The sequence below is a fragment of the Ochotona princeps genome, chromosome 9 (genome assembly GCF_030435755.1).
Source record: "Ochotona princeps isolate mOchPri1 chromosome 9, mOchPri1.hap1, whole genome shotgun sequence".
In the NCBI taxonomy this organism is placed as follows: domain Eukaryota; kingdom Metazoa; phylum Chordata; class Mammalia; order Lagomorpha; family Ochotonidae; genus Ochotona; species Ochotona princeps.
In genome coordinates this window covers 75,438,861-75,465,301 of record NC_080840.1, presented here as the reverse complement: position 1 = coordinate 75,465,301, position 26,441 = coordinate 75,438,861, and the positions used below count along the sequence as shown (strand labels likewise).

Sequence of the window (26,441 nt, the reverse complement as noted above, 5' to 3'; positions counted from 1 at the left end):
GCCATTGTCTGATCTGTTAGCGCCTAATTCCCCTGTGTGTGTTAAACATATGGAGAAGAGCGTTTCACTTCAGGAAAATCTGGCTCAAATTCCACAGCATGGATTCCGAATGTGTTGAACATTATGTATGAGAACATTTCTTATTTTAAAAAAAAAGACATCTGCATTTAAATGAGAATTTTTTAATATGCTGAAAAGAAAATTTTATCCCAAATGAAAATAATAACGAAGTTTAAAAAGCAAAAGACTTTAGAGGAATAATAAAATAGGCAAGTATCGGGAGAAGGCCTTTTGCCAGTTTCAACACTAGACGACCCTTCTCTACAAGCTCGTAAATTGCTTTTAATGATAAAATCTTTCTGTTTATACATTCTGCTAATGAAGACACATATGGAAGTGCCACCACACTAATCCAAGTTTCTTTGAAGTCACAGGACAAAACATGTTTTAAGTTTTTTACTGTTTCTTTGTTCTTCTGTTGTTTGAAAACCTGATAGAAAAGGAAGGTTGAACTAAAACTGATTAACTTTATATAAAACCTGACATAAATTGTGTGAAACTAATATTGTGTCAATATTAACTTCTACCAATACATCTGTGTACTCAGTCCTCATCAATCTAAATAAAAGAATCTTGTAATACCTTCCATTTCACACAGATATTTTTAACATACACTTTCACGCATAATATACATCGTGTGTGTGTGTGTGTGTGTGTGTGTGTGTTTCTGCGTGTGTGTGTGTGTCCCTGGCCAAACTCTAAAAATCACAAGCACTATGAAACACCATCTGGCTCAACTCCTTTAATTTATATACAAACAAAAACATTCATGGAGAAGTACAATGATTATTCAAAATTATACATATGTACACAGGCAAACAGATAACACACAGTCTTTGTGGTCTCTAATTACAAACAGTAAGACAGGAGCAAAAGACTTTAAAACCTAAGAGACTTTTGACAAACTCTTTTTGGAAACACTGGCTACAAATGGTCCCAGAACTACAAAGCCAAATGAAAACATTGCTCTGGTCAGTTCATCTCAGTATTCAATTCAAAAATATGTTTGGGGTAATAGGCAGTTTCCAAAGCAACACGGCAGTGTGATTTTCAAAGGGTTCTGCCTGAGAAACAGTGCTAAGTGGAAAGGTTCTCAATTCCAAATTACAACAAGTTCTATCACAGTCTTACACTAGAATCAAAAGAATCTGATGATAGTCAAGCAAAATGAATAATTCTGATCTTAGTTCATATAAACTATATATTTTGTCAATTTGTACGTGTATGTATCTGCATACACATATATTGAAGTGTCAAAGAAAAGTAGTAGGGGAAAAGCAAATAACTGGGCTCTAAGTACAGAGTTCATTTGAAAACAAGCAAATACATTTATAAAGTTGCTAAAAAAATTTCTTGTATTTTAAAAACTACCCATTTTTCTAGGTTACAAAGAATGAAAAAAACAGATAAGAGGTACTTGAAAGACAAAGATGGGTAAATTATCATGGAATAAATACTTGAAATCCGGGCAACATTGAAATCAGGGAAGAAAAAAGCAGGTATTGATTTTAGGAGTTCACAATGCAGTGAAAAGGTGAACTTGTACTCACTGCCGGCCTTAGCTGCCTTGCCAGTGACCCAGGGATCTGGGAGAGGAGAAGCTGGGAGAGGATTTTCACTTACCTTTACATCAGCATTTTTTTTTTTTGACATTGTGCTGAAAGAAAGCTTTCTACAGCAACAATAGCCAGAGTGACAACTGAAGAGACTTATTGTATAACATTCCTAGAAATTATATTTAACTCCCAAAATTCGCCATCCACACATTGATGATTGAAAGTTAACGTACCTTAATTATTTGCAAATGTCTAAATTTTTCTGCTTTCGGATATAAAATTATATCAGTTTTATTTTGTAACTGCTCAATTCCTACTGTAAATATGGTCTGATTAGTGATGCGTAACAGAGGTCCACTTCAGTTTTATTCACTGCCACTGTTTCAGAGTAGCCAATCTGCCAGGAAATATGAACCTGAGATTATATTATCAAAAACCCAGATCCTAATCATAGTTATGTTTTAAAATGCCTACTGAAAAAATTCTCCTTCTTGTCTTTGAAAACTAGGCATTTAAGATTTGGAATCATTCTAAGCCTCTGGAGGGACTACAAGGATCCACTGAAGTGCTGGAATCAGTGGGAACCAACTTGAAAAGAAAATTAACTATAAAAGAAATTATATACCATATATACATTGTAGCAAATACTTTATATTTGAGAATCTTTACAGCTTACATGTCCATTCCATTATCACAGGTGAGGAAGCACAAATGTTGCAAGTAGCATGCAAATCACAAATACAGTCTTCCCAGTTCGCTAACCAACTTCCTACTTTCCAGTGTTACTTTGCAATTAATGCAGATAACTGCCTGCAAAGCTGAAACTGATTAGAAAATTCTTTGTAGTTTAAAATATCTTTCTCAATTTAGGAGAAACCAAATAGCCAACCATCAAAATTAAAAATACAATGAATTGTCACAGTCCATTATATTTATTGCTACTAGATCCACTTCATTTGCAGGTGTCCAAAATATAAAACAAATAATTCTTTATCTTCAAATTCATCTGTTCTTAAAGTGCTACTTAAAACTTTGGTTGTTTTCCTGTAATACAAGAGAAATTCAATTGAATATAGTTTTTACTAAGTAGTTTATCAAATGAAAAAACCACTTAGTGTTTACAGATGGAAATGCATGCTATTATAGACTATTAAAATAAATGCAATTCTCAAATAAAACATTCCATGTTTTAAAACATATATATACTTCATTCTAATATATTAAATTGTATTCCAAACCTGTTGTTCTGTTTCTGTGATACATCATTTTTAAAAATGTTAAGTCATAAATAAGAAGTTTAACTCTAATGCAAACTAATATATAAGTTTGTTCAAGGAAAGTGTATGTCAAACATTTATTTAAACAATAAAATGCTGTGACGGGTGGAAAGTGTTTTTAAATTTTTAATTATTTCTTATGTGATAGGCAAGGTGAAAACTCCCAGCTTCTGGTTCACTCCCCACATACACAGGTCAGCAGGGACTGGGCGGGGATACATGAACCGGGAACTCAATCCCAGTCTTTCCTGAGGGTGGTTAAGAAGCCAGCTACTGAGAAGATTAGCACTGCCGGCTGGGGTCTGCATCAGCAGGAAGCTGGGTCAGGCAGGAGCCAGGCACTATGATATGGGGCACAAGGTGTTAAGTGACCTCTTAAACATTAGGCTAAATGCCACCCCTGAAAATGGGAAATAGTTAAAGAAAAAGGGACCACATTTTATATGGCACTGAAGTTTACATTTCTTCTTACAAAAATACTTATATCTGCAATATGCTTAAATAGGTAGGGAAATTCAATAATCAATTCCTTTTTTTCTCATTAAATATTTTGATGAGATATGTGAAAAAGCATTGTATCTTTTTGATTGGCTAAATGTCCAAAATAATTAAGCAATTGAGGGACTATTAATATAAAGTATGAACAAACTTTTAAAAAATATAATTGAGATAAAATTATTGTGGATCCTATGAGTTAAGAATCCCCAAAATGGAAACAGGAGATGTTAAGTCTATATCTCATATTTTATCCATTCTCTGGCTATCTATATATTCTGATTTTAATCTCAGTATAATACTGTCATCTTTCACTTTATAAAACTGTTGAGGATAATTCTGAAGGAATTTGAATATAGCCAAATATAAGTAGAGTGCAGGAAACACAGAAATAATTTCTGAGTGCATAAGATAGATACCCCGAAACAGCCAAAGCACAGAGTGCCACAAGAGACAGGACTCATCCTCTCAATTCTATTGGATATCTCTGAATATCCAGAGAGGGAAAAAAACAGTTTGGCCCCTATTTCATAGGATAAAATTAATTCAAGTATTCTACAGGTAGACTATGGAATTTAATAGGAAACACGAGAATCTTTAGGATGCAATACTTTTATCACCTTTCAAGGAAAAATAGTTCATAAACAAAATTATTCTACCTCTCAGAGTAATAATTATAATTTGCTATGTTTATGCTCATACATGGTGCTTGGACATTGTTATATTTTAATTCATGTTTATGTTTTTGTGGGTTATATGTCAGTAAAAATATTTCAGCCTAGAGATAAACATTCAAATAAAAATATTAAAGGTCAGAAATTTGAAAATGTAGTATTAGAGTATAAAATTAGGAAACTACTCACTGGTTTTTTAAGTACAATGGGATGATCAGGCAGAAAATCTGGTTTTTTTCTGCAGATGGAAACACTTGAGAGCTTCAACAGGAAATCTCTGCTGTATTTAATTCTCTCTGTAGATATTAAACATAAAATGTAACCCTACAGAGCACAGTTCTTCTTGATCACTTTTGACATTTTTTTGATTTCACTGAACTACTCATTATTGCACAGTTGATGACTAGTGTATGCAAAAGAAGGGAGTTTTAAAAAATATATAGTGCTTCCAATTTTCCTTTTATATGAAAATGAAGTCAAGTAAATAGGAGGAAGAGGAAGAAAGAATAATTTGAGACATTTAGTAAAGCATGACTGATAATATCCAGTTATTCAGGTATTATAAAACAATCTGGTGTTACAAAGTGTAACAGGAGAAACACCTATTGGGCAATTAAGATTATGCCAAAACGGAACTTTAATAAACCTACCTAATCTCAATACTAAACATTTCAATCAGAAAATTTCAATTCAAGAAACACTATCTACCTGCTATTTCCTAGGCACTGCTGACCAAGACCTGAGAAGGGCAGTGGACGGAGTGTGCCTCATCTGAAATGCCAGGGACCAGACACGGGGCAGAGCAGAGTGTTTCCAGTTTTTAGATAGACTTTACAAGTTGAGCACCCCTCACCTGAAAACTTGAAATCCAAAATGCTCCAAATTGCACATCTTTGTGTGTCAAATAGCACTAAAAAAAAAATTGGGGTTTCAGAGCATTGATTCCAGACTTTCAGTTTAGATAGCTCTGCAGATTTCTTTACCAGAAACTTCAACCAGAGGAGCCAGCATTTGGTACAACAGGCAAAGCCACTGCCAATGGCACCACTGATATCACATATGGGGGCCAATTTGTGCTCTGGCTGTTCCACATGTGATGTACCTCCCTGCTAATGGCCTGGAAAAAGCACTAAAAAATGACCCAAGTGTTTGGGCCTCTGTAGGAGACCCAGGGGAAGCTCTTGGCTTCAGCCTGACCTAGTCCTGGTCATTTGGCCATCTGGGAGTAAACCAGTGGATTGAATATATCTGTCTGTCCCTCTTCAAATAAGTAAAAAAAGAAACGGTCACCTGAAGCTATCACTAAGATAAACCACATGCTGATCCAGAAGACAGATGGAACAATATCTTTTAAGTGCCAAAAGAAAATAATGTCCAAGGAGGGGATGGGGGTACTTTCACAAATACATTTGAGTCAGACATTGTCAGATAAATGAAAATACAAAATGCCATCACCAGCAGACCTGATCAACAGGTCTTAACATTTCCGATGTTAAAGAAAGTTCTAGGTAAAGGGAAGAGATGCTAGACAGGAACATTAAAAGATACAGTAAATAGCTGAGTACATGCAATGGATGATTTTTCCTCTTAAGTTTTGTTAAAACTATGTAACAGTTAAAAGCAAAAAGTCTAACATTATCTGGTGTAGTTTCCAAGGTATGAGAACATATGTAACAATTATGGCAAAAGGATCTGTGCAGTAGGATAAGGGAACAGACTGCATGCGAGGTTTCACCATCACTGAAGTGGTGCAACAATAATTGCAAGAAGAGAGTAGATGTGATTATAATTGCTACAACATAAGTGATAAAGGCTAGCTATTGTAAGACACAGAGTACCCACTTAAAATATAGAGAAATGCAGAGGGGGAAATCCGATGGACAAATACAAATGCTGAAAAAGAAAATCCACAGTGTGGCAAAAAAAAGGAGAAAAGGAGAGGCAAACAAAAATTAGAAAAGACTAACAGAAAAAAAAAAAATCATCAAGTGATAGGCTTAAATCTAGCCATATCAACAATCACATTGGATGTTAATGAGTTAAACCAGAAGAACCAAGTAGCAAACATTTGACTTTGGGACCTACAGTCTGTCAGAACTACCCAATTTTATCTCACAGACGCTAAGAAACACCAAATAATGCACAAACGAAGGGAGTGGCTCTACATCAATAAACTTTGTTTACAAAAACAAGCCTTTGGACGTGTTTGACCCAGGGGTTCACCTGCAACCCCCATCAGAGTGCCTGGGTCCCCTTCCAGCACCAGCCTCCCTCCTAATGAGCACTGGGTACACAGCGGTGGGTGGTAGCTGAAGTGCCTGAGTTCCTGCCATGCAAGAAAGGCCATCAGTATACACCATTAAAAACAAAAACAAAAAAAACAGACATTTGGGGCCAGCATTGTGTGATGGTCAAAGCTCCAGGCTTCAGTACAGTTTAGCTTTGACTGTTGCAATCATTTAGGGAGTGAACCGACAGATGGAAGAAACCTCTCTCTCTCTCCATGCCTGTCTCTTTCTCCCTAGGTAAATCTTTTCTAAAAGACCAGACATTTGAAAACAATTCAAATGTTTAGAAAACATAAGGGCAAAGTACTAGTAAAAATGTCTAGTAGAGTTTATTTAAAAACTTTATAAATTTCAAGCTACAAACACAGCTTGACAAAATTTGAAAATTAAACAAGCTTAAATTATGTTAATTTGTAAAAGGAATTACAGCCAAACGCCCCTCAAAGCTTCTGCTCTCCACCCCTGAAACAGACACATCACTCTAGTGGTTCATTCACATTAAAAATGGGGGGTGAGCCAAGGCTGGAATGAGGAACTCAACCCAGGACTTCCATGTGGATGGCAAGGACCCCCTATTTCACCACCTGCTGCCTCCCAGGGTGTGGGCAATAAACTCCTGGTCTCTGCCTGTTACCTGGTGGGTGTGGCTTAGAGCTTAGGTGCCCAAAACCTGAGTCACAGCCTCCAGCCCTACACATGGAGTGTGACGTCCAACATGAGTAGAAGGTCAAGGGAAATAGACGTGCCTTATAGTCAAACACAGTGACTTTGCTGGGTGGGGGACACCCTTCTCCCCCTCTACCCCCTTCCTTAAACTTTAAAACCCTCACCAGCTTGCCTCCCCCTTGGTGACCTTAAACCTGCTGGTAGGCTTAATCCCCCCCACCACCCACCCCCAGATTAGGGAAGACACCAATGGAAAGCTGGAATCAGGAGCTAAACCAGGACCAAACCCAAGTATGCTGATGAGGATGCAGGTGTACTCTCTGGCGTCTAACAGCAACACCAAGACCCATCCCCTGAGAATGGTAATAGGCTGGCTGCAGAGGTCATAAATTTCCATACACTTTATCACAGGGTACAGAGGGGCTCACTTCTGCCAACTGGCTGTGAGCAGAGGTAAAATCCTCAACTCCTGGGTCATACCCTTAAGGACAGCTTCCTTTCCCCGTGTCTGCATACTAAGGAAGAGAGCAGAGGCAGTTCTTGTGAGCAATGAGATGGACTTCATGTGTTGAAGATAGCAAAGTAATAACCAAGAACACTGAGGCAGTAGCAACTTCACAAGGCAGAACCAGCACATCAACTCAGCATTTTACAATGTAGAAAAATAGGAATAATTGAAAACAGATTTGGATTTCTTCCTAAAAGAATTAAAACTAGAACTGCATATGACTGAGCAACGCCACTACTGGATTCTTTTTTTTTTAAGATTTATTTATTTTTGTTACAAAGTCAGATATACAGAGAGGAGGAGAGACAGAGAGGAAGATCTTCCATCCGATGATTCACTCCCCAAGTGAGCCGCAACGGCCGGTGCTGCACTGCTCTGAAGCCAGGAACCTGGAACCTCCTCCGGGTCTCCCACACGGGTGCAGGGTCCCGAAGCTCTGGGCCGTCCTCGACTGCTTTCCCAGGCCACATGCAGAGAGCTGGATGGGAAGTGGAGCTGCTGGGATTAGAACCAGCGTCCATATGGGATCCCGGCGCACTCAAGGCGAGGACTTTAGCCGCTAAGCCACAGCACCGGGCCCCACTACTGGATTCTTATCCAAAGGGAATGAAATCAGCATACTGAGGAGCTATATTCATCCCAACATTTACTGTAGAACTATCCATAATAGCCAGCATATGGAATCTTGAGTCCAACAAAAGAAGTTTTATGCATACGTATATACATACATATAAGGAACACAAAAGACTACTACTGGGGCCCAGTACGGTAGCCTAGTGGCTAAACTACTTGCCTTGCACATGCGCCAGGATTCCATATGGGCATTGGCCCCCACTTCCCATCCATCTCCCTGCTTGCAGCCTGGGAAAGAAGTAGAGGATGGCCCAAAGCCTTGGGACCCTGCTCTCACCCAGGAGACCCAGAAAAAGCTCCAGGCTCCTGTGTTCAGATCAGCTCAGCTCAAGCCACTGTGGCCACTTGGGGAGTGAATCAGTGGACAGAAGATCTTCCTCTCAGTCTCTCCTCCTCTCTGTATATCTGACTTTCCAATAAAAAATCAGTAAATAAATAAAGACTACCATTACTTAGTCATTAAAAAACTGAAATCCTTTCATTTTGCAGCAAATAAACCTGAATTACATTAAGTAAACTCTGCCAGGTATAGAAATATGTGATCATGCATGCAATCTTGTGCTTCTGTGTAAAAAGGCTGACCTAAATAGAAATAAATAATAGAAGAGTGGCTTGGCGTGGGGGATAGCAAGGGATTGATTAATAGATACAAAATTATAGTTAATAAGGGGATTTGGTGTTCCTCGGCAAAGTGGGAAAATTACAGTTATTAACACTGTAGTGCGTATTTCAAAATTACTAGAAAAGTTCTGAATATTGCAAACACAAAGAAAGGATAAATTATGTCATAAACTGAATGCTATGACTTACTCATTACATGGTTCATACATGAACATCACACCATACCTCATAAATATGAATCAGTATTACTTAAAATAATATAAAAGTATAAAAGAAGAAAACAGAGAAGCAAACTTCTATCTTGGTATTTCCTTTCCGGAAGTCAAACCAACAGCCTAATATACACAGAAAGGAACGTAAAAGAATACAGTAAAAATCCTGCACACACAAATGTCCAGCAAAACAAAAGAACAATATTATTAAGTTTATGCGAGTGCTGTCATTTGGTGGTGAAATGTGAGAGCTATAATGAAATCTCACCTTTTTTAACTGGAGACTGGTGTTGCTGCTGTTCACTAAGACCTTGAGAAAAAGTCTGCATTCCATTCGTACTACACTAGAGAATAAAAAGAAAATACACTCATTAGCTCAAGTTAAAACCCTTCACACAGTCTTCTTAACACCAAAAATAGCTTTCGATTAATAAAAATATTAGTTAAGCCATATTTGGGGAATAAAAGGTAAGCAATCACTCCAAGTCTGCTTATTAAAAACGAGCAAGAAAACCCATCATTCAGAACACATTCACACATATCTGTAGCAGTATTTTGTCATAATTATATTTTTGTAAATAAAAGTGTGATGATCAACTCAAAAACATAAACAAAGAGTTTACAAATAATTCATCAGGGAAATACATATTTAGGAAAAGAGTTTCCATTTTTACATGAAAGCAAATATCTTTTAACTTCATTTTTACATAAGTTTTTCTACATAATTTTGTAGATGAGATTTGGGGGTTAGTTTTTGAAACTCAAGGCTACCAAATGTAGTTATGAAGACTCCCCATCCAGAGCTTACGTAGTGTAGATTTACTAGACATTTCAGATGGAAGCACAGCAGATTATTCTAACAAAACTACATTTGTTTTATCATTGTGTTTCCCTTCTAATATTTGAATAGGTGGTAAGCAAGTGGTAGTGCATCTGTGGAACCCATTCATTAGCACGAGCGCCTGTGACATGACAAGCACTTTGCTCTGTATCAGAAATAAGCACAAAATTGAACATCACATTAAGATGCCCATCCTCACACTTGAAAGCTAAAAAGTAGAAAATAAAATGCCTAATAAGATTTGAGAAGCTCTAAAAATTACAAAAAGTTCAACAGCTACATTAAACATATTAAATTGGCTTACAAATATCAGGAAAGGCTTTTCCTAGGATGTAAAGGCTTACACAGATACCTAAAGGATCGAGTCAACCTGGGAAAGCAGTGGAAAATGCATGATTACTGAGGAACAGCGATGGTGGCACTCTTCAGGAAACGGGATAAAAGACTATAGAGGCTTGAGAAAAGCAAAGTAAATATAAGGGGTTTTGGTGTGGTTTCTTGTGTGTTGTTTCATTGGGTTTTTTCCCCCTTCCAAATCAAGCGAACTTTGTAATGTATGCACAATCTTGTATATGCATTTCCAGAAACTGTCTTTATGGTTTAGACCAAAAATGTTCCCAGCCCCTAGCCACTTAACTCAAATATATGCCACCAAGGGAAGAGAATAGAAAGAGACAAATGTACATAAACCTACATTCCTGGAAAGAATATCTAAACTGTAGGAGATTTATAAAGAAGATCAAAAGACAAAAGGTAAAACGGTGTGTTAGGAGCCACAGACTTATGGGCCTTAGGCTTGGCCTACCTGACAGCCTGTTGCATTGTAAAGCCTGCCTTGGGCAAGCAGGGCTACAGCAAGCAGGATATTAGGCCAAAACATCCTCTGTAGGGCAACCAGAATAGACCCTCCACCCTTGTTCCTGTTCAAATAATTAGTTCCTCCCGTTTCAATATAGCTGATTAATTCCTTCCCTGCTTCAATGAAGATAATCACTCCCAGGAAACCCCTCCCTTTCTCCCTCTCCCCTAGAGAAGAAGGTATATATATGAGGAGTAAAAATAAAGAGAGAGGCACTCTTTTCCACCAAGTATGAGTGTCCGTGTGTTTCTTGGGCCAGCAGCGGGGCTAGCAGCCCGGCATTCCCAGTCCACCCTCAGGGTTTGAGCGCTGTGTCCTGCAGGTCGGGACAAAGGTAGGGGGAACTGTAACTCAAAAAGAACTTAAGGAAAGGGGCTATGGAGGAGGCATGGGCCCAGCCATTAGACACTGCTTAGGACACACCTGTATTTGAGCATCTGAGTTTGCTACAATGTGGCTGCTCCTCACTCCTGTTTTCTGCTACTGTAGATCCTGAGAGGCAGGAGTGATGGCATTCATGACAGCCATGGGGGACACCTGGAATGAGCTGTATCTCCGGCGTAGGGCTTCAGCCTCAGCCCAGCCTCAGTCACTGAGGCCCTTGGGGAATGAATCAGCAGGTGAGGGGACAGATGGTATGTATCTCTAGCTGTGTATCTCTGTCCTCCCTCCAATAAGTAAATGTAAAGCTTTATAGAGAATGAGCAAAGGAAATGAACTGATAACACAGATGAGGAAAATCCAAATGATTTTTGATCAAAGACAGTTATAAATCCTCAAAACTTCTATTAACAAGAGGTCTCTATGACTGCCTCTAATAATCAAACCAGCAGAAATGAGCCTGCACTGGTTTCTAAGCTCTTGGCCATAAGAGACTGATAAGTTTCCACCACCTGTCTCTTGGAACACTGGCCTTGAAATCCAGCTCTATCATTACTAAAACACCCAAGCCATTTGGAAAACCCATTTATTGGTGCTCACACAGCCCCCTGCCAACACCCTTAAAAGAAAACACCGATTCATTGTCAATGGAGAGGAAGATTTACAGAGAAGGAGAGAGACAGAAAGATCTTCCATCCACTGGTTCACTCCCGAAGTGCTGCAATGTCCAGAACTGAACCCATCTGAAGTCAGGAGCTTCTTTCAGGTTTCCCATGCAGGTGCAGGGTCCCAACGCTTTGGACCATCTTTAACTGTCCTCTCAGGCCACAAACAGGGAGCAAGATGGGAAGTGGAGCAGCCAGGACACAAACCAGTGACCATATGGGATTTTCAATGTGTTCAAGGAGAGGATTTAGCCACTAGACTATTATACCAGGCCACACAGCCTCTTCTGAGCTCTAAGTCAACAACTAGTTGCAGTTGCCAGCTATTCCCAAGTCTTTCAATGACTCTTGATCCTGCATGATACCTGATCAAATGAAAATGAGAAATACCATCTGAGCCCAAGCTAAAGCTTCTAAGTACTTTCATATGAGGTAATAAAAATAGTAAGGCTAAAAGAAGGTGTTTGTGCAGAAGGAAGATAATACCAGGCAGAAACATGGGTTTGCATAAAGAGTTTAAGAATAGTGTAAGAAAATTAAGAATATGGCCCGGCGGCGTGGTCTAGCGGCTAAAGTCCTCACCTTGAACGCCCCGGGATCCCATATGGGCGCCGGTTCTAATCCCGGCAGCTCCACTTCCCATCCAGCTCCCTGCTTGTGGCCTGGGAAGGCAGTTGAGGACGGCCCAATGCATTGGGACACTGCACCTGCGTGGGAGACCCGGAGGAGGTTCCAGGTTCCCGGCATCGGATCGGCGCGCACCGGCCCGTTGCGGCTCACTTGGGGAGTGAATCATCGGACGGAAGATCTTCCTCTCTGTCTCTCCTCCTCTGTGTATATCTGGCTGTAATAAAATGAATAAATCTTTAAAAAAAAAAAAGAAAATTAAGAATATGCAAGTAAAATAAATGTATCATTATGCAGTGTGTGCTGCATCAAAACATCATGTGAGTGCAATTTTGGGCATATCATTTAAACAAAATAGTAATCATTTATATTAAATGAAATATGTTACAAACAGGTAAATGAATGATTCCAATTATGTGGAGTACTCTGAGTAGTCAAATTCATTGAGATAGAAAGTAGAACGCTACCTGGATTAGCTGGACTATCTAGATACAGTTGGATAAGCTCTGGTAGGAGGAGGTTGCCAAAGCTACTACTGTCTAATGGGCATAGTGTTTATTTGGAAAGATGAGAAAGTTCCAAGATGGATGATGGTGAATCTTGCAAAACAATATGAATATACTTAATATGTCACTGAACTAAAATAATAAAGACAAAATAGTGATGGTCACTGTTATTGTTCTTTACCACAATCAAAATCATTTAACTTTAAAAGTTAATTAGAGCCCAGCACAACAGTCTAGTAGCTGAAGTCCTGGGCTACTCCACTTTCCATCCAGCACTCTGCTGGTGGTCTGGAAGGACATAGAGGATGGCCCAAGACTTGGGACCCTGCACCCTCGTGGGCGACCCGGAGGAAGTTCTTGACTCCTGACTTCAGATTGGCTCAGCTCCGGTCACTGTGGCCTCTTGGGGAGTGAACCAGCGGACGGAAAACCTTTGTCTCTCCTGTCTGTGAATCTACCTTTCCGATAAAAATTAAATAATTTTTTTTTAAAAATTAAGTAGTTAAAAAGAAAAATACTAACAATTTATCATGCATGTAAGCTGAGTAAAAGCAAATCTATGACCATAACAGAATCAAGAATGGGTAAGAATACACTACAAAATAGGTACTAAATGTATTAAGTGAGTTTAACAAAGTCATATAAATGACACAGAGAGAAATCCACCCAGTGGTTCACTTCACAAATGCTCCCAAAGTTCCAGTTGGGCCAGACCACGCACAATAGGCAGCAGCTGAAGCCATAGAGATGCTGGTTTGAGACTCAGATGTTCTAATATAGCACCTTACTAAATGTCTGGCAAAGCAATGGAGAACAGAGAATGGTGCAAATACTTGGGTCCCTGCACCCATGTGGGAGAACTGAATGAAGCTCCTGACTCCTGCCTTTGGCCTGGCCCAGACCCACAGCTACTTCAGCCATTTGAGGAACAAACCAACAGATAGAACCTCTCTTGCTCTCCTTCTCTCTATATAATTCTGCTTTTCAAATAAATAAATTTAAAAGAAGGCAGTGATCATCAGAAACAGAGTTCGCACTTGAATGCAGGCATTCAAATCCAGCATACAGGTTTCTCTCTAATGGGATCTTAAGTCATTTCCTCAAATACTTGTCCCTTTTAATTTTTATTCATTAACTTGAGAGAGGGATAGTGAGTTCCAGAAGTACTCACAACAAACAGGCCTAGCCTGGCCAAAGCTGAGATCAAGAACTCAGTCAGGGTCTCCCACATGGTGGTAGGGAGCACAGTACTTCTGAGCCATCACTGCTGCCTTCCAGTATGTACTACTGGCAGGAAGCCTGAATTGGGAGTAGAGTTGGAACTTGAACTCAATAACTCCAATGTGAGATGCAGACCAACTATATTTCTGTATCCTAGCAAACAACAGGTGGAATTTGAAAATTATAAAACATATCCTTTCCAGTAGTATCAGATATATTTACAAATTTATAAATTTTGTCAAAAAGATGGCTATGATGGACACATAGGAAGATATGCCATGTTCACAGACTATAACAGTCAATATTGTTATATTATCAAAACTCTGTAAGAGTTTTTATAGAAATTGGCAAACTTTTTAAAAATTTTTTAGAACTGAAAAGAACTTAGAATGGCCAAGACAAATTTTTAAAAATTATAATCCTTCACTACCTGATTTAAATTGATATTATATAGCATCCCTGACATAAGCTCTAGTTGATTTTGCATTGTTGCTGAAGCAACAAAACTGTACACTTGGACATTTTATTGTATTATTTGATTTTCTTTATAAAATTGACTATTAATATACTCCTGCTGCATATGAAGTTTGTAAAATAGTCAATGTTCCCAAAAAGAATGACAAATGATACCATCTGAAGGGGCTGAGTGCATCGGTGGACAAGGGAACTATCCACAAGCCAGGAACAGCTGGGTTTGGGATAACCTTGGAACACCAAGCAGCAGACCGAATCCCTCTGGTTAAAAATAACAGAAGGTGCATCCCTAGCCTCAATACTATCTTTTCTTCTTATTTTCCTCGAGTTGTTAATAACAGACCAAAGCATTCCAAGACTCTAAGTGAATGTCTTCTCTCTTAGTTTTAGTTAATGTAAGAAAAACTATTTTAAGAACTGCTAACTTCACATAGGTTAAGGATTAATGAAAGCTTCTGTGTGACACCTGGGTTCTTTTGGGGTATAAACGTCTGTGGATTCTCAAAGTGTGTCATCTTGAAAGTGCGGATGATGGCCAGTGTAGATTAATAAAATCATTTCTCCATTAAGCATCTTTTTGTTGTCTATTCAACTAATCCTGACAACCATTTTTGTACTGATTAGGGGGATGTTAACTATGATAATCATGAAACAACATGCTTCAGACATTTATAGAAAGCTATTATAAAGGAAGAGTAATTAATAAATCACGGTGCTAAATTAGGAAAACAGAAAAAGATCAAGGTAATAAAGAGCCCAGAATCAAACTCTTAACTATATGCCAACATTATTAAGCATTGCATTATAAGTCAGTGTGAAAGGACAAATTAGTCTATGGATTATGCTTTAAAAGTGGTTATTTATGTGAAAGAACAGATTTCTATTTTATGCCATACAATCAATTGGGATTAATCTATACATCAAACATAAAAGCAAATTTTTAAATCTTTGGGAGCGTATATAGATCACTCCTTGGCCTTTTGATTAAGATCACGTGTGAAGAGTGTGTAGAAAAATACCTTGTGAGATTAAAAACAGAAAGACATCTTTTTAAAAAGGTAAGCAGAGAAAAATGAAATCATGAAGGAAAACGTTGTAATATTCAGAACTTCTAGACAAAACACACACAAGAAAAACACTCTCTCATAGGCCACATTCCTGGAAAAGAAAATATTCTCAGTGCACATAAGACTAATAATCACAATTCAAAATACATGTTAAAGATATAGATATAGGTATCAAGGAGAAAACAATCCAAGAAAAGCAAGCAAATGACATTAATTGGCAACTACAAAAGAGGATAATCAAAATGGTCAAACTGAAAAATTAATTTCTCTCCATCTTTTTACAGGTAATAGAGAGCTAACAATTAAAACCAACAGAAGATGATGTCTCAACCACTGGATAAGGCAAAAATTGTTAATATCTAACAGTAACAACAGAGAAAAGCAGAGCCCTCACTTTGGAGAGCGACTTGCAGGACTTACTAAAGCTGAAGATAAGACCTTCACATACAACATCTACAAAATGAAAAATACATGGCTCTTCATGCTGAAACGTTTATTATAAAACAGAAACACGTACACGAACAGATACAGAGCAAAATGTGGTACAGGCACATATATTAAGTGATATATTAGGTGAATGTCGCGTAGCAAAACGTTTAGAATACTTCATTCACTGCGCTGTCCAATATTTCATTTATGAATGTACCTATGACTGTGCATGCATTGTGTATTTCTAGAAGTATCTGAATAAGAAACTGGTACAAAGGTTACTTCTGTTGAGAAGAAATAGATGATTGGATATAGAGATTGGAAGGAATGTTGTCCTTTTTTTTAAGATTTATTTTTATTGAAAAGGCGGATATACAGAGAGGAGGAGAGAGAGAGAGGAAGATCTTCCGTCCAATGGTTCACTCCCCAAGTGACCGCTACGGCCGGTGCTGTGCCAATCCGAAGCCGGGAACCAGGAACCTCTTCCGGGTCTCTCATGCGAGTGCAGTGTCCCAAAGCTTTGGGCCGTCCTCGACTGCTTTCCCAGGCCACAAGCAGGGAGCTGGATGGGAAGTGGGGCTGCTGGGATTAGAACCGGTGCCCATATGGGATCCCGGCACGTGCAAAGCGAGGACCTTAACTACCACACTATCACGCCGGGCCCAGAAAAAAACTTTTCATTAACATGCTGTTTCTTCTATTTTAAATTTGATGACAAAAATTTAAAAATATGGAGCTTAATGTGTAGAACACAAAAATATATGGGCAAAATATTATTTTTTTAAAATTATGACAAGGTAAGTTTTATTTATTGTAGCAAAAGCACAAATTCATGAAATAAATAACAAATTGAGTATCTCTGGGAAGACAATGGAATGGTGAAAAACAAAGTGTTTTTACGTATACCATTTTTACTTAGAAATTTTAACAAATATAGCATGATAAATTACATTCAATAACGTAAAGGTCTAATTACATGATGTTAAATTGTCTTCAATATATGCTTGATACACATCGTATGTTTTTATAAAGTACTGATTACAGTATCTGGCACACAGAAGCCATCTAACAAATGTTACTTTCTAGTCTAAAAAGCCTCATTTTATCATCATTTCTAAGACTTACTCTGCTAACTCCACTTTGTAAGCACTGAGTGTTGCATGCATATTCAGTCTGAAAATTGAAAGGGAACACTGTTCCTGTTAGGAGAGAAAAAAACTTTAAATATTCATGACTTCAATAAATGATATAACATCACCTAAAGAATTCAAGTATTCAAGATACTGCTTACACTATTTTGAAATGTTCATTTATTTACCATACATTTGTTTCAACCCTATGAAATGTAAGTTTCTACTTTAGGGGATGGGAATAAAAGTGCAGAAAGAATTTAGAGATAAGATTTTGTACCCTACCTTAGACAAGCTAATAATGATTACAAAGCTGGTTGGTAACCACTAAGCTATATGAGAGATACAGAGAATACTAGAAGAGAACAGAGTAGATGTTAGGGTATCAGGATGGTTTCATAAGAAAAAAATATTTCAATTAAATCTTGAAAGTAGATGATTCCTCTAGTAACTTGATATTGCCAGGGAGCATAGCAATGTATTAGGAAAGCCAAAATCAATTTCTGCCCCACTGAACTTCTCTACCTAGTAAGTGGCTCCTGCTTCATTGCCTGGATCTTAAGAGGACTGTGATTAAACAAAAGACCTATGTCCTCACCCATTCACCCATGCAACGGCAGCCTTGGAGGGATCAGTGAGAAACTGATCTGCAACAACAAAGGGGAGGGGGGTACTGAAACAGAAACACCACCAGTGGTTTAGTATTCTTCCATTTAAAGGATTAAAATGTGGCACTTGACCCTACACAACTGCTTTAGCATATTAGAAAGACAGGATCGAAATTGCTAAGCTATATCATCTTTTAAGATCCATTAACCCCATTTGTCCATCCAAGTCCATCATCATGTGGTGAAAGACGACCAAAGTGGTTCCTTATAGAGACCAAGGAAAAGAGAGTGAGTGGGGCACAGAAATTGGTGCCATTTAGATCATTTCTGCTTCATCCTGTCCCCAATGAACAGTCTGTATTCCCTGCTTGGCGTAACACCGTTTAACTCAATTAAACATGTAGAACAAAGAGAATTTTAATAGACTATATGTTTACCACCCAAGTTCAATCACAGAGACCACTGTGATAACAAGTAATGAATGGAATTTTTAAAAATTAATATCCATGTTAAAACATCAAGTACTTTTAGAACTTATCTAAAAAGAATAGTTTGATGAACAGAAGGCCATACAAGTTTGGAGTTTGGTTTAGATTGTTCAGGGTTAGTCATGTTTCTGCTCGAGCACAGCCATAACGTCTACCTAGCAGGACAGAATCATGTACAGTCTCTAGAGTTCTGTGCTCATCTTTTTTTCCTTTTTCCACATGAAAAAGGACTCTCTCTCCACCATGACCACTTTACAAAGAGCACAATCACATGGCACAATTTATACCGGGAATATCATACTCTTGCAAGAAGTTAGTTAATAAAATGAAACATGAAAAAAAACCCTCTTAAAACAGATGGGGAAAACAGCTTTCTCTACTGCTCAAACTATCTATCTACTTCAAACCTATACTCTTTAGTCTTTTAATTACTAATTAGAACTTAACAAATTAATATTAGTAAATTGCACACTCTATGACTCACCTGGGGAAGAAGCCAGATGACGAACAGGTCTTGCTGGTTGAAGTGGTTTACCAATCAATTTTTTGGTTTCCATTTCCACAAAGACCTTGAGGTTCCATACTTGAAGAGAAAAAAATTCATTTTTATCTTCTGTACAACAATAATAAAGATATTTTAAACATACACAAATAACCACTACAGAAACTTGAAGAAATCCATTTGACAACGTGGAAAATGCAAACACAAAAGCATTTAAAATATAAGCAATAATATTAGTCCTTCTTATAGCATTTGTCACGGGTGAATGTTTTCCTCTTTCAACCATTTCTTCCTTTAACTTTCCTGTCTTCATTATTGTGAGTTGTTCCCTATTTCTTTTATTGTTTCTCCTGACTTGGTTACCAAATTTGATCTCATCTGTTACCCCATTCTTAAATGCAGGTATCCTTAATTTGGCTTTGGTCTTCCTAGCCAATCTCTGATTGTCATGGTTGCAACTCCCATCTATACATTTCTAGTACCCTCTTTTTGAAATTCCAGCTATATTTATCTAATTTCTTGGTGAAAATTAAATTTATATGTTATCATGAGTACCTAAGGTTCAATTTTTAAAAAATTAATTGCAGTTAATTGCATTAACTTCAAGGATGTACCTCCTACTGTATTCCCTAAAGTCATAAACCCCCTTAGATCATCCTTGGTTAAAACTCCCCCAATTAGTCTCTAAATAGGCACCTCCAACCCATAATTAGTCTCTAATTCTTAAACACACCTCTCCAAGTTAGGCCTAATTTATTAATTTCCACCTCTAATTTCTTAATTCTATAGTAGTTATTAATCCATCTCTGTGATTACCTTTTCAGTACTTTCAATGTGCTCCCTCTATATCTTTGGAATATCAAGTGTATATCAATCTCATGACATTTAAAGAGCATCATACAGTACCATAACGTCTGCCCCATTTATCCTCCATATTAACCAAAGTGAGAAAGACTATCTTTATTCACCCTACATCTCCTGAAACTAACACAGTAACTGAAACAAATCCAAAGTGGATACAGAACATACATCTCTCAAAGAAATGATAGATGGACTCAGTGTGATGGCTCAACTGGCTAAGCCTCCACGTCCAAGCACTGGGATCCCATGTGGGTGGTGGTTCATGTTCCAGTTGCTCCACTTCCCATCTAACTTCCTGCTTGTGACCTGGGAAAGCAGTGGAGGACGGCCCAAAGTCTTGGGACCCTGAAGCCACATGGGAGACATGAAAGAAGTTGTTCCTGGCTTCTGGCTTTGGATTGGTTCAGCTCTGGCCACTGCAGCCACCTCGAGAGTGAATAAGCAGATGGAAATCTTTCTCCCTGAATCATCTTCTCTCCATATATCTGTCTTGCCAATAAACATGAATAACTTTCTAAAAAATGATTTTTTTTTACAAATTAAGATCTCCTTAAACACATTCTGCTTATAAAAATGAGCTTTATATCATCTTGTTAGTTGCAATACCCATTCACTGCACAGTAAGCAACCTATCTACACTGTACTACTCAGAAAATCTATAAACCAAGCACTAATACAACATAGGTTCAGATCAGCATACCTAAGTTAAGATCATGATACCACATCCTGGTTAAAGAACTGCCTGGGTAACTACACACTCCACATTTTGATACCTGATGTGAATACTAAATTAGATAATCTACATAAAGCACTTAGCACAACACCTGATACAACAAGAATTCAACAAAAATTAGCTAGTATTAGTATTATGCTAGTTTACAAACAGGGCTTAGAGATTTTTTTTTTCTCAAGATCAAACACCTATGTAGTTCATCCACACTTTTGGTCCACACTCCATAATCTAAATAACTCCAACCTTCTTTCCATTTCACACTAGGTAAAACTATCTAAGTTTTGGCAAATAACCTTCCTATAAAGTCACAAAACATTCCCATACCCTCTTCTAATGTATCCTCTTGTAATGTACTTAGCTTCACCAGTTATAATAACCTATGACTTTAAATCAGATAAGTTTTTTTTCTTAAGAACAATTTTGTTAATTTGCAAGGCAGAGTCACAGAGAGACAGAGGAGAAGGACAGGTGAGGAACAGGGAGCTAGAAAAGGAGCAGGTAAGAGCATATTTCCATCCACTGGCTCATTCCCCAGATGGCTACACAGCCAGGGCTGAGCCAGGCTCTAACTAGGAGTTTTCATCTGCGTCTCCCATGTGTTCACAGCGGTCCAACCACTGAGGTCATCCTCTGTTGCTTCCCCAGGGCACACTGTATGGAACTGGATCAGAAGTTGAGCAGGCAGCATTTGAACTAGTGTCCCTATGGAATGCCAGTATTTTAAATGGTAGTTTAACCCACTATGTCAGCACACTGGTTCCAGATCACAGTTCTATCACTGGGTATATTGTTAATGTATGGCACATAGTACACAGCAGATTGACAGTAAATGATCGTAGTAACTGTTTACATGCCTTATTGATTACATTATGAGTTAGCAAAGACTACAAAATGCTTTTGTGTATCCCAGAAGTTTTACAACTAAACTCTGCACACTTTAGTATCGCTTCATTTTAGCTGAAATCTTCTGAGACTTGCATGATACCATCTTTCCAGTTGAAAACTTATTTTTATTCATTGAAGGCAGAGTTAAACACAGAGAGAGGTTCTTTCACTCACTGGTTTACTCCCCAAAGGGTTGCAATGGCCAGGGTCATGCCAAGCCAAAGCCAGAAGCTCAGGATTCCTCCCAGGTCTCCCGTGAAGCAGGTACTTAGGCCATCTTCCATGGCTCTCCCTGGTGCATTAATTACCAGATAGCTGGATCACAAGTGGAGCATTCAGTGCTCAGAGGAATGCATACATCACACGTGGCAGTTTAACCTGTTATACCATAATGAGCCCCTACAAATTTTTATGCTCATCAAAACAAAGCCATAAATAAAGCCCCACTTGACTTCGGACCTGTTCGTCCCATAATTACATGACCTTAAATAAATCATAAATCCAAGGAACCGTTTCCTTCAAATATAAGACATAATTATTCCTTTTTAGTTAAAAGAATACTTTATCTTATTTAAAAATGCTTTTGTGCATATATAATTCAAACGTTAAAATCACAGTGTAGGGCCTGGCGGCGTGGCCTAGCAGCTAAAGTCCTCGCCTTGAACGCACCGGGATCCCATATGGGCGCCGGTTCTAATCCCAGCAGCTCCACTTCCCATCCAGCTCCCTGCTTGTGGCCTGGGAAAGCAGTTGAGGACGGCCCAAAGCTTTGGGACCCTGCACCCGCTTGGGAGACCTGGAGGAGGTTCCTGGTTCCTGGCTTCGGATTGGCGCAGCACCTGCCGTTGTGCTCACTTGGGCAGTGAATCATCGGACAGAAGATCTTCCTCTCTGTATAACTGACTTTGTAATAAAATAAATAAATCTTTAAAAAAAAAAAAAAACAGTGTGGTAGCCTACTGGCTAAAGTCCTTGCCTTGCATGCACTGGGATCCCACAGGGGTACCGGTTCGTGTCCTGCCTGTTCTACTTTCTTTCCAGCTCCCTGCTTGTGGCCCGGGAAAGCAGTGGAGGATGGCCCTAAGCCTTTGAACCCTGCACCGGCATGGGAAACCTGGAGGAAGCTCCTGGCTCCTGGCTTTGGATTGGTTCAGCTCTCTGTTGTGGCCACTTGGGAAGTGAACCACTGGATAGCAGATCTTTCTGTCTCTCCTGTCTGTGAATCTGTCTAGTTAAAAAAAAAAATTACAGGTATATAAACAATCTCTCAGAGTTAACAATAACAACCATGGCCACAAGGGTTATTTTTTCCTGTAATTTGGAGAAACCCCAGCCAATAAGCTGAGTTAATATTTATGTACTTTTGAAATATATCCATTAATTAGTATTTGAATGTGGCTATGAACATAAAACTATTTCGGCCTATTCTTGGTGACAGTATTCAGTCTATACTTGTTGACATAACAATAAACCAAAAGGACCACAAGCACAAGAAATTAAAAATGCTTACTATATGGAATGTTTTATTTGTGGAAAAAAATGTTCAAAATGATGATCTAGAATCCATCTAAACTCCGGTGCTTTATTAATGTTTATGCTAGCCATTTCAATTAAGATGCCAATATCTGTAGACAGCAACTTTCCACCCTGATTCCCATGTGAAGCTACTGTATCAGAATACCACAGGATAGAGTTCTTTGGCACACACGTGCTTGATTCTCATTGCTCAGCTGAAACTGAGCTGTAGACTCTACAGTCTGTTCCAATCGCTGAGCAAGGCAAATCCGGAGTATTGAAACTAGGGATTTGCCAAGATTGGGGGATTTGTGGGACTCCATTATTTGATTTCACAACACAAGTTAGAAAACAAAATAAAATCTACCTGTCCTTCAATCTGTAGTAGCAAAGTTTACAATGGCGCTCCACATAAAAATTCACATCCATTAAGAATACTGTCACACAGTACTTTGCTTGATGTTTTCAAAAAGTCAACTATGCCTGAACAGAGACACTCTCATTATAAAGATGAGTTTGGAATTACAATATTTACTAACTCCTACCATCATGTCATTAACATCATTTACAAGGATATATTGTAAAACTGACCCATGAGTTTAGTAAGACTCTACAAACCAAAATCTCATTCTCATGTAAGAACACAGAAGGCCCCATGTGGGATATGTATCAAACACCCAGTGGATACTGAAACTAAAGAGTACGGAAACATATACTACCTTTTCCTGTGTATACATACACACATGTAATGCCTTTCCCATTTTAACTAAGCACTGACCACACACTGTGAACATGATCTCTGCAGCTGAGGTACAACAGCAAAACGAGCACAAATTTCTTTCCATTCCTCACAATTCACGTACACAAGATTAGCTTTTACCAAACGTCTTACAGCAATCTCGGTATACACATTTTTCTCCCCTAAGTTAAGAACTTCCACATTTTCACTTGAAAACAGAACTGTGAGATTTCTCTAGCGTATGTGCATTGTCAACATCACTAGTCTTCTGCTTTGTGGTCATTATTCAAATCAGGCTGACCTAAGCGCAAACACTGTAATCCCTGACAATCCGTCTGAGAACCAGGATGGTCACTAAATCAGAGAATAGTAGATGTGGCATGGATATGCTGTTAGGCAAAGGCTAATTCACATGCCATTGGGGCATGATTTCAACAGACTATTCAGAGCATATCAAATGAAAACACACACTTGAACAAAAATTATGGAGATTTTAATCTAGTATTTTGAGATTAGAATGCCAGCAAGTAACTGGCAGTACATAGAATAAAACTGCAGCTGTGGGTGAAGTATCACCACAAATTTACTGAGGTATATAACAGTCATTACACAAAATAACTTTAATCATAAACCCAAATGAGTATTTCATTCATACAGAGCTCACAAAATTCCCCCAGATGCAATGGTTTCTCCCTTGGGCAGGCATTTATGACATCAACTGGTACCAAGGAAAACAGCTGTGAAACCAACAGAAGCTTACCTACAAGACTGGGTAGCCAACAATACAGCTATCATAAAAAGGTGTCCTTCAAAATATAAACTTACTTTTACAACATAACTGCTTTATTTTTTCTGACAATTGTTTTTAAGGAGATTCTGGTTAAATGTCTTAAAGTATTCACTCTGAGATATATATGCTGAAGTGGATGCTGAATAAGGTGTTGCAAGTTTACGAATATTGAACAAATCATTTCAACAGGTCCCATTATATGAGTAAAATATTCGTCTGTCATATCACCTGCTATGGTTGCATAGGAAAAAAAAATACATGAATCCTCAAACTAATTTTGAAATTACAAATTAAATCCAAAATTTTCTAAAATGTCATGTAATGGGATAATAAGTCACAAGCTGACCACTTTGGAAACCATTTTAATAAATCCCTAAGTATATATTACTCCTTAAACATTTTAAATCCAATGCATGCTAACTGTCTTACATATATCATCTCACTTTCGAACTATCCCTCTACTACTGGTGAAAATCAATGGTCCCAATTGGCAGATGAAAAGCCCAAGGCTCAGAGAAATCAGACATATCCAAATTAAGTGCTAGGTGTGAGATTCTGAGTGAGGGGTTCATGCCCTTGTCTCTAAAATTGCCTGACTGTTCACTGTTCCACATGGCCATGGCAAATATGGATTAAAGATTGAAAGAAGGCACAAAAAGCCTCACCAAAGTATGTACTATTAATTTTCATTTCTTTAAAATACTAAAGAACTTAGGGGATGGCCATGCTTTCACTATTCTGTAGCCATGACACACTGTCACACTAACCATGGCTCACTAGGTCAGAAACATACTAGGTAAGGGTTTCAGAAGCAGGATAGTATATTTAAAATCTCTCTTAAAACCTTTGACAAAGTGCCGACAACTCTCCTGCAGGCAAGAGCACATTTCCTTTTACCTTGTATATTTTTCCCGCAGTATAACCAGGATTCAATCTAAATTTCAACACATTACTTTCGTCAAGTTAGGATTAAAAAAAAAAAATCTCATGTAAACTACCCACACTGGTAAAATCACAGTGGGAAAGTAACACAAAGAATAGGTCATCAAGTTTGAAATAAACCGATCACGACTTAGGTGGTAAAACAACATTTTACAAGCCAGAAATCTGGTTGCACCATTGAGGAAAATTTGAAACGAAAGCATTAACAGGCTGTAAGCCGGGAAAGTTCTATCACATTTTTCATTTGTTGCTTTCTCTCAATGGCAAGAGTAGAAAGTACACCCCTCCCCCACAACAGCTGCCCTCTCCCCAGTTTGAAGCGTCTTTCCATATAATCTAACTAACATTTAAACGATTTTGTTAGGATCAACCCGCCCAGGTAATCGGCGTTTATGATGGCCCTTAACAATCCAACTGAGCTTTTAGGTAACTTTGCCTAAGATCCCAAGAAGGAAAGATTCTGGCCGACGGGTTCCAGGGGCAGAAAGTCTGGAAACTGTCCCAACGCCAGCCCCAGGTGCTGGGAGAGAGACCCGGGGGCGCGGCGTGTCCATCATCCTGTCCTGGTGGTTGGTGGTGGTGTCCACCGTCACCTTGGCGAGGAGATACTCCCGGCACTGGCCGGCTCCGCGCTTTCCCATCCTTTTCCCGTTCTCCTGCCCCTAGTCGGGCCTCTCCGGCACGTCTCACGATCTAATCCACCAGGGGACCCGGCGGGGACCCTGCGCGATTGATCGACTCATCCCCAAGGCGTCTTTCCCTGGCCAAATCTTCCCCGGCGGGCGGGCTTCGGAGCCCGCGGCCACCTGCCCCAACTGCCTGCTCAGGTGTCGCTCGTCTTCTGCATCACCTACCGCCTCAAGATCCGGGAGGACTTGGGGACGGCAGCGTCGCCGAGCTGAGCCCAGACGCGCCGGCCGAGCGCCCCGCTGCCCGTCGGGGAACGGCTCGGGCCGCGCGCGCCGGCGGCCGCGGAGGGCGGAGGGGGCGGCGGCGAGGGGCGCCTCGGCCGGGTCGCAGCCGTTCAACAGGCAGCGCGCGCAGCCGCCGGCCAGCGGCCTCTCGCCGGTGCTCCCGGGCTCGGCCCGGACCGGGCGCGCCCGCGGGAACTGCTTCTGGGACCCCAGTCCGCGACCTCGCGTGTCCACGCACGGCCCGGGACGGAGGCTCGAGGCAGGTGGCCGGCGC

The 26,441-nt window shown here is 39.2% G+C and overlaps 1 protein-coding gene across 1 annotated transcript; it reads right to left on the bottom strand.

Annotated features, from left to right (window-relative positions):
• Positions 1 to 2,525: 2,525 nt before the first annotated feature.
• On the bottom strand, positions 2,526 to 26,441 carry C9H8orf88 (chromosome 9 C8orf88 homolog). The gene is made up of 6 exons (XM_004597223.3): positions 26,108 to 26,441; positions 18,771 to 18,869; positions 17,186 to 17,259; positions 9,259 to 9,334; positions 4,252 to 4,358; positions 2,526 to 2,660 (listed from the first exon to the last, which is right to left on the bottom strand). Exons 2-6 carry the CDS (start codon positions 18,841 to 18,843, stop codon positions 2,637 to 2,639), a joined length of 354 nt encoding a protein of 117 aa, XP_004597280.2. The 5' UTR covers positions 18,844 to 18,869; positions 26,108 to 26,441; the 3' UTR covers positions 2,526 to 2,636.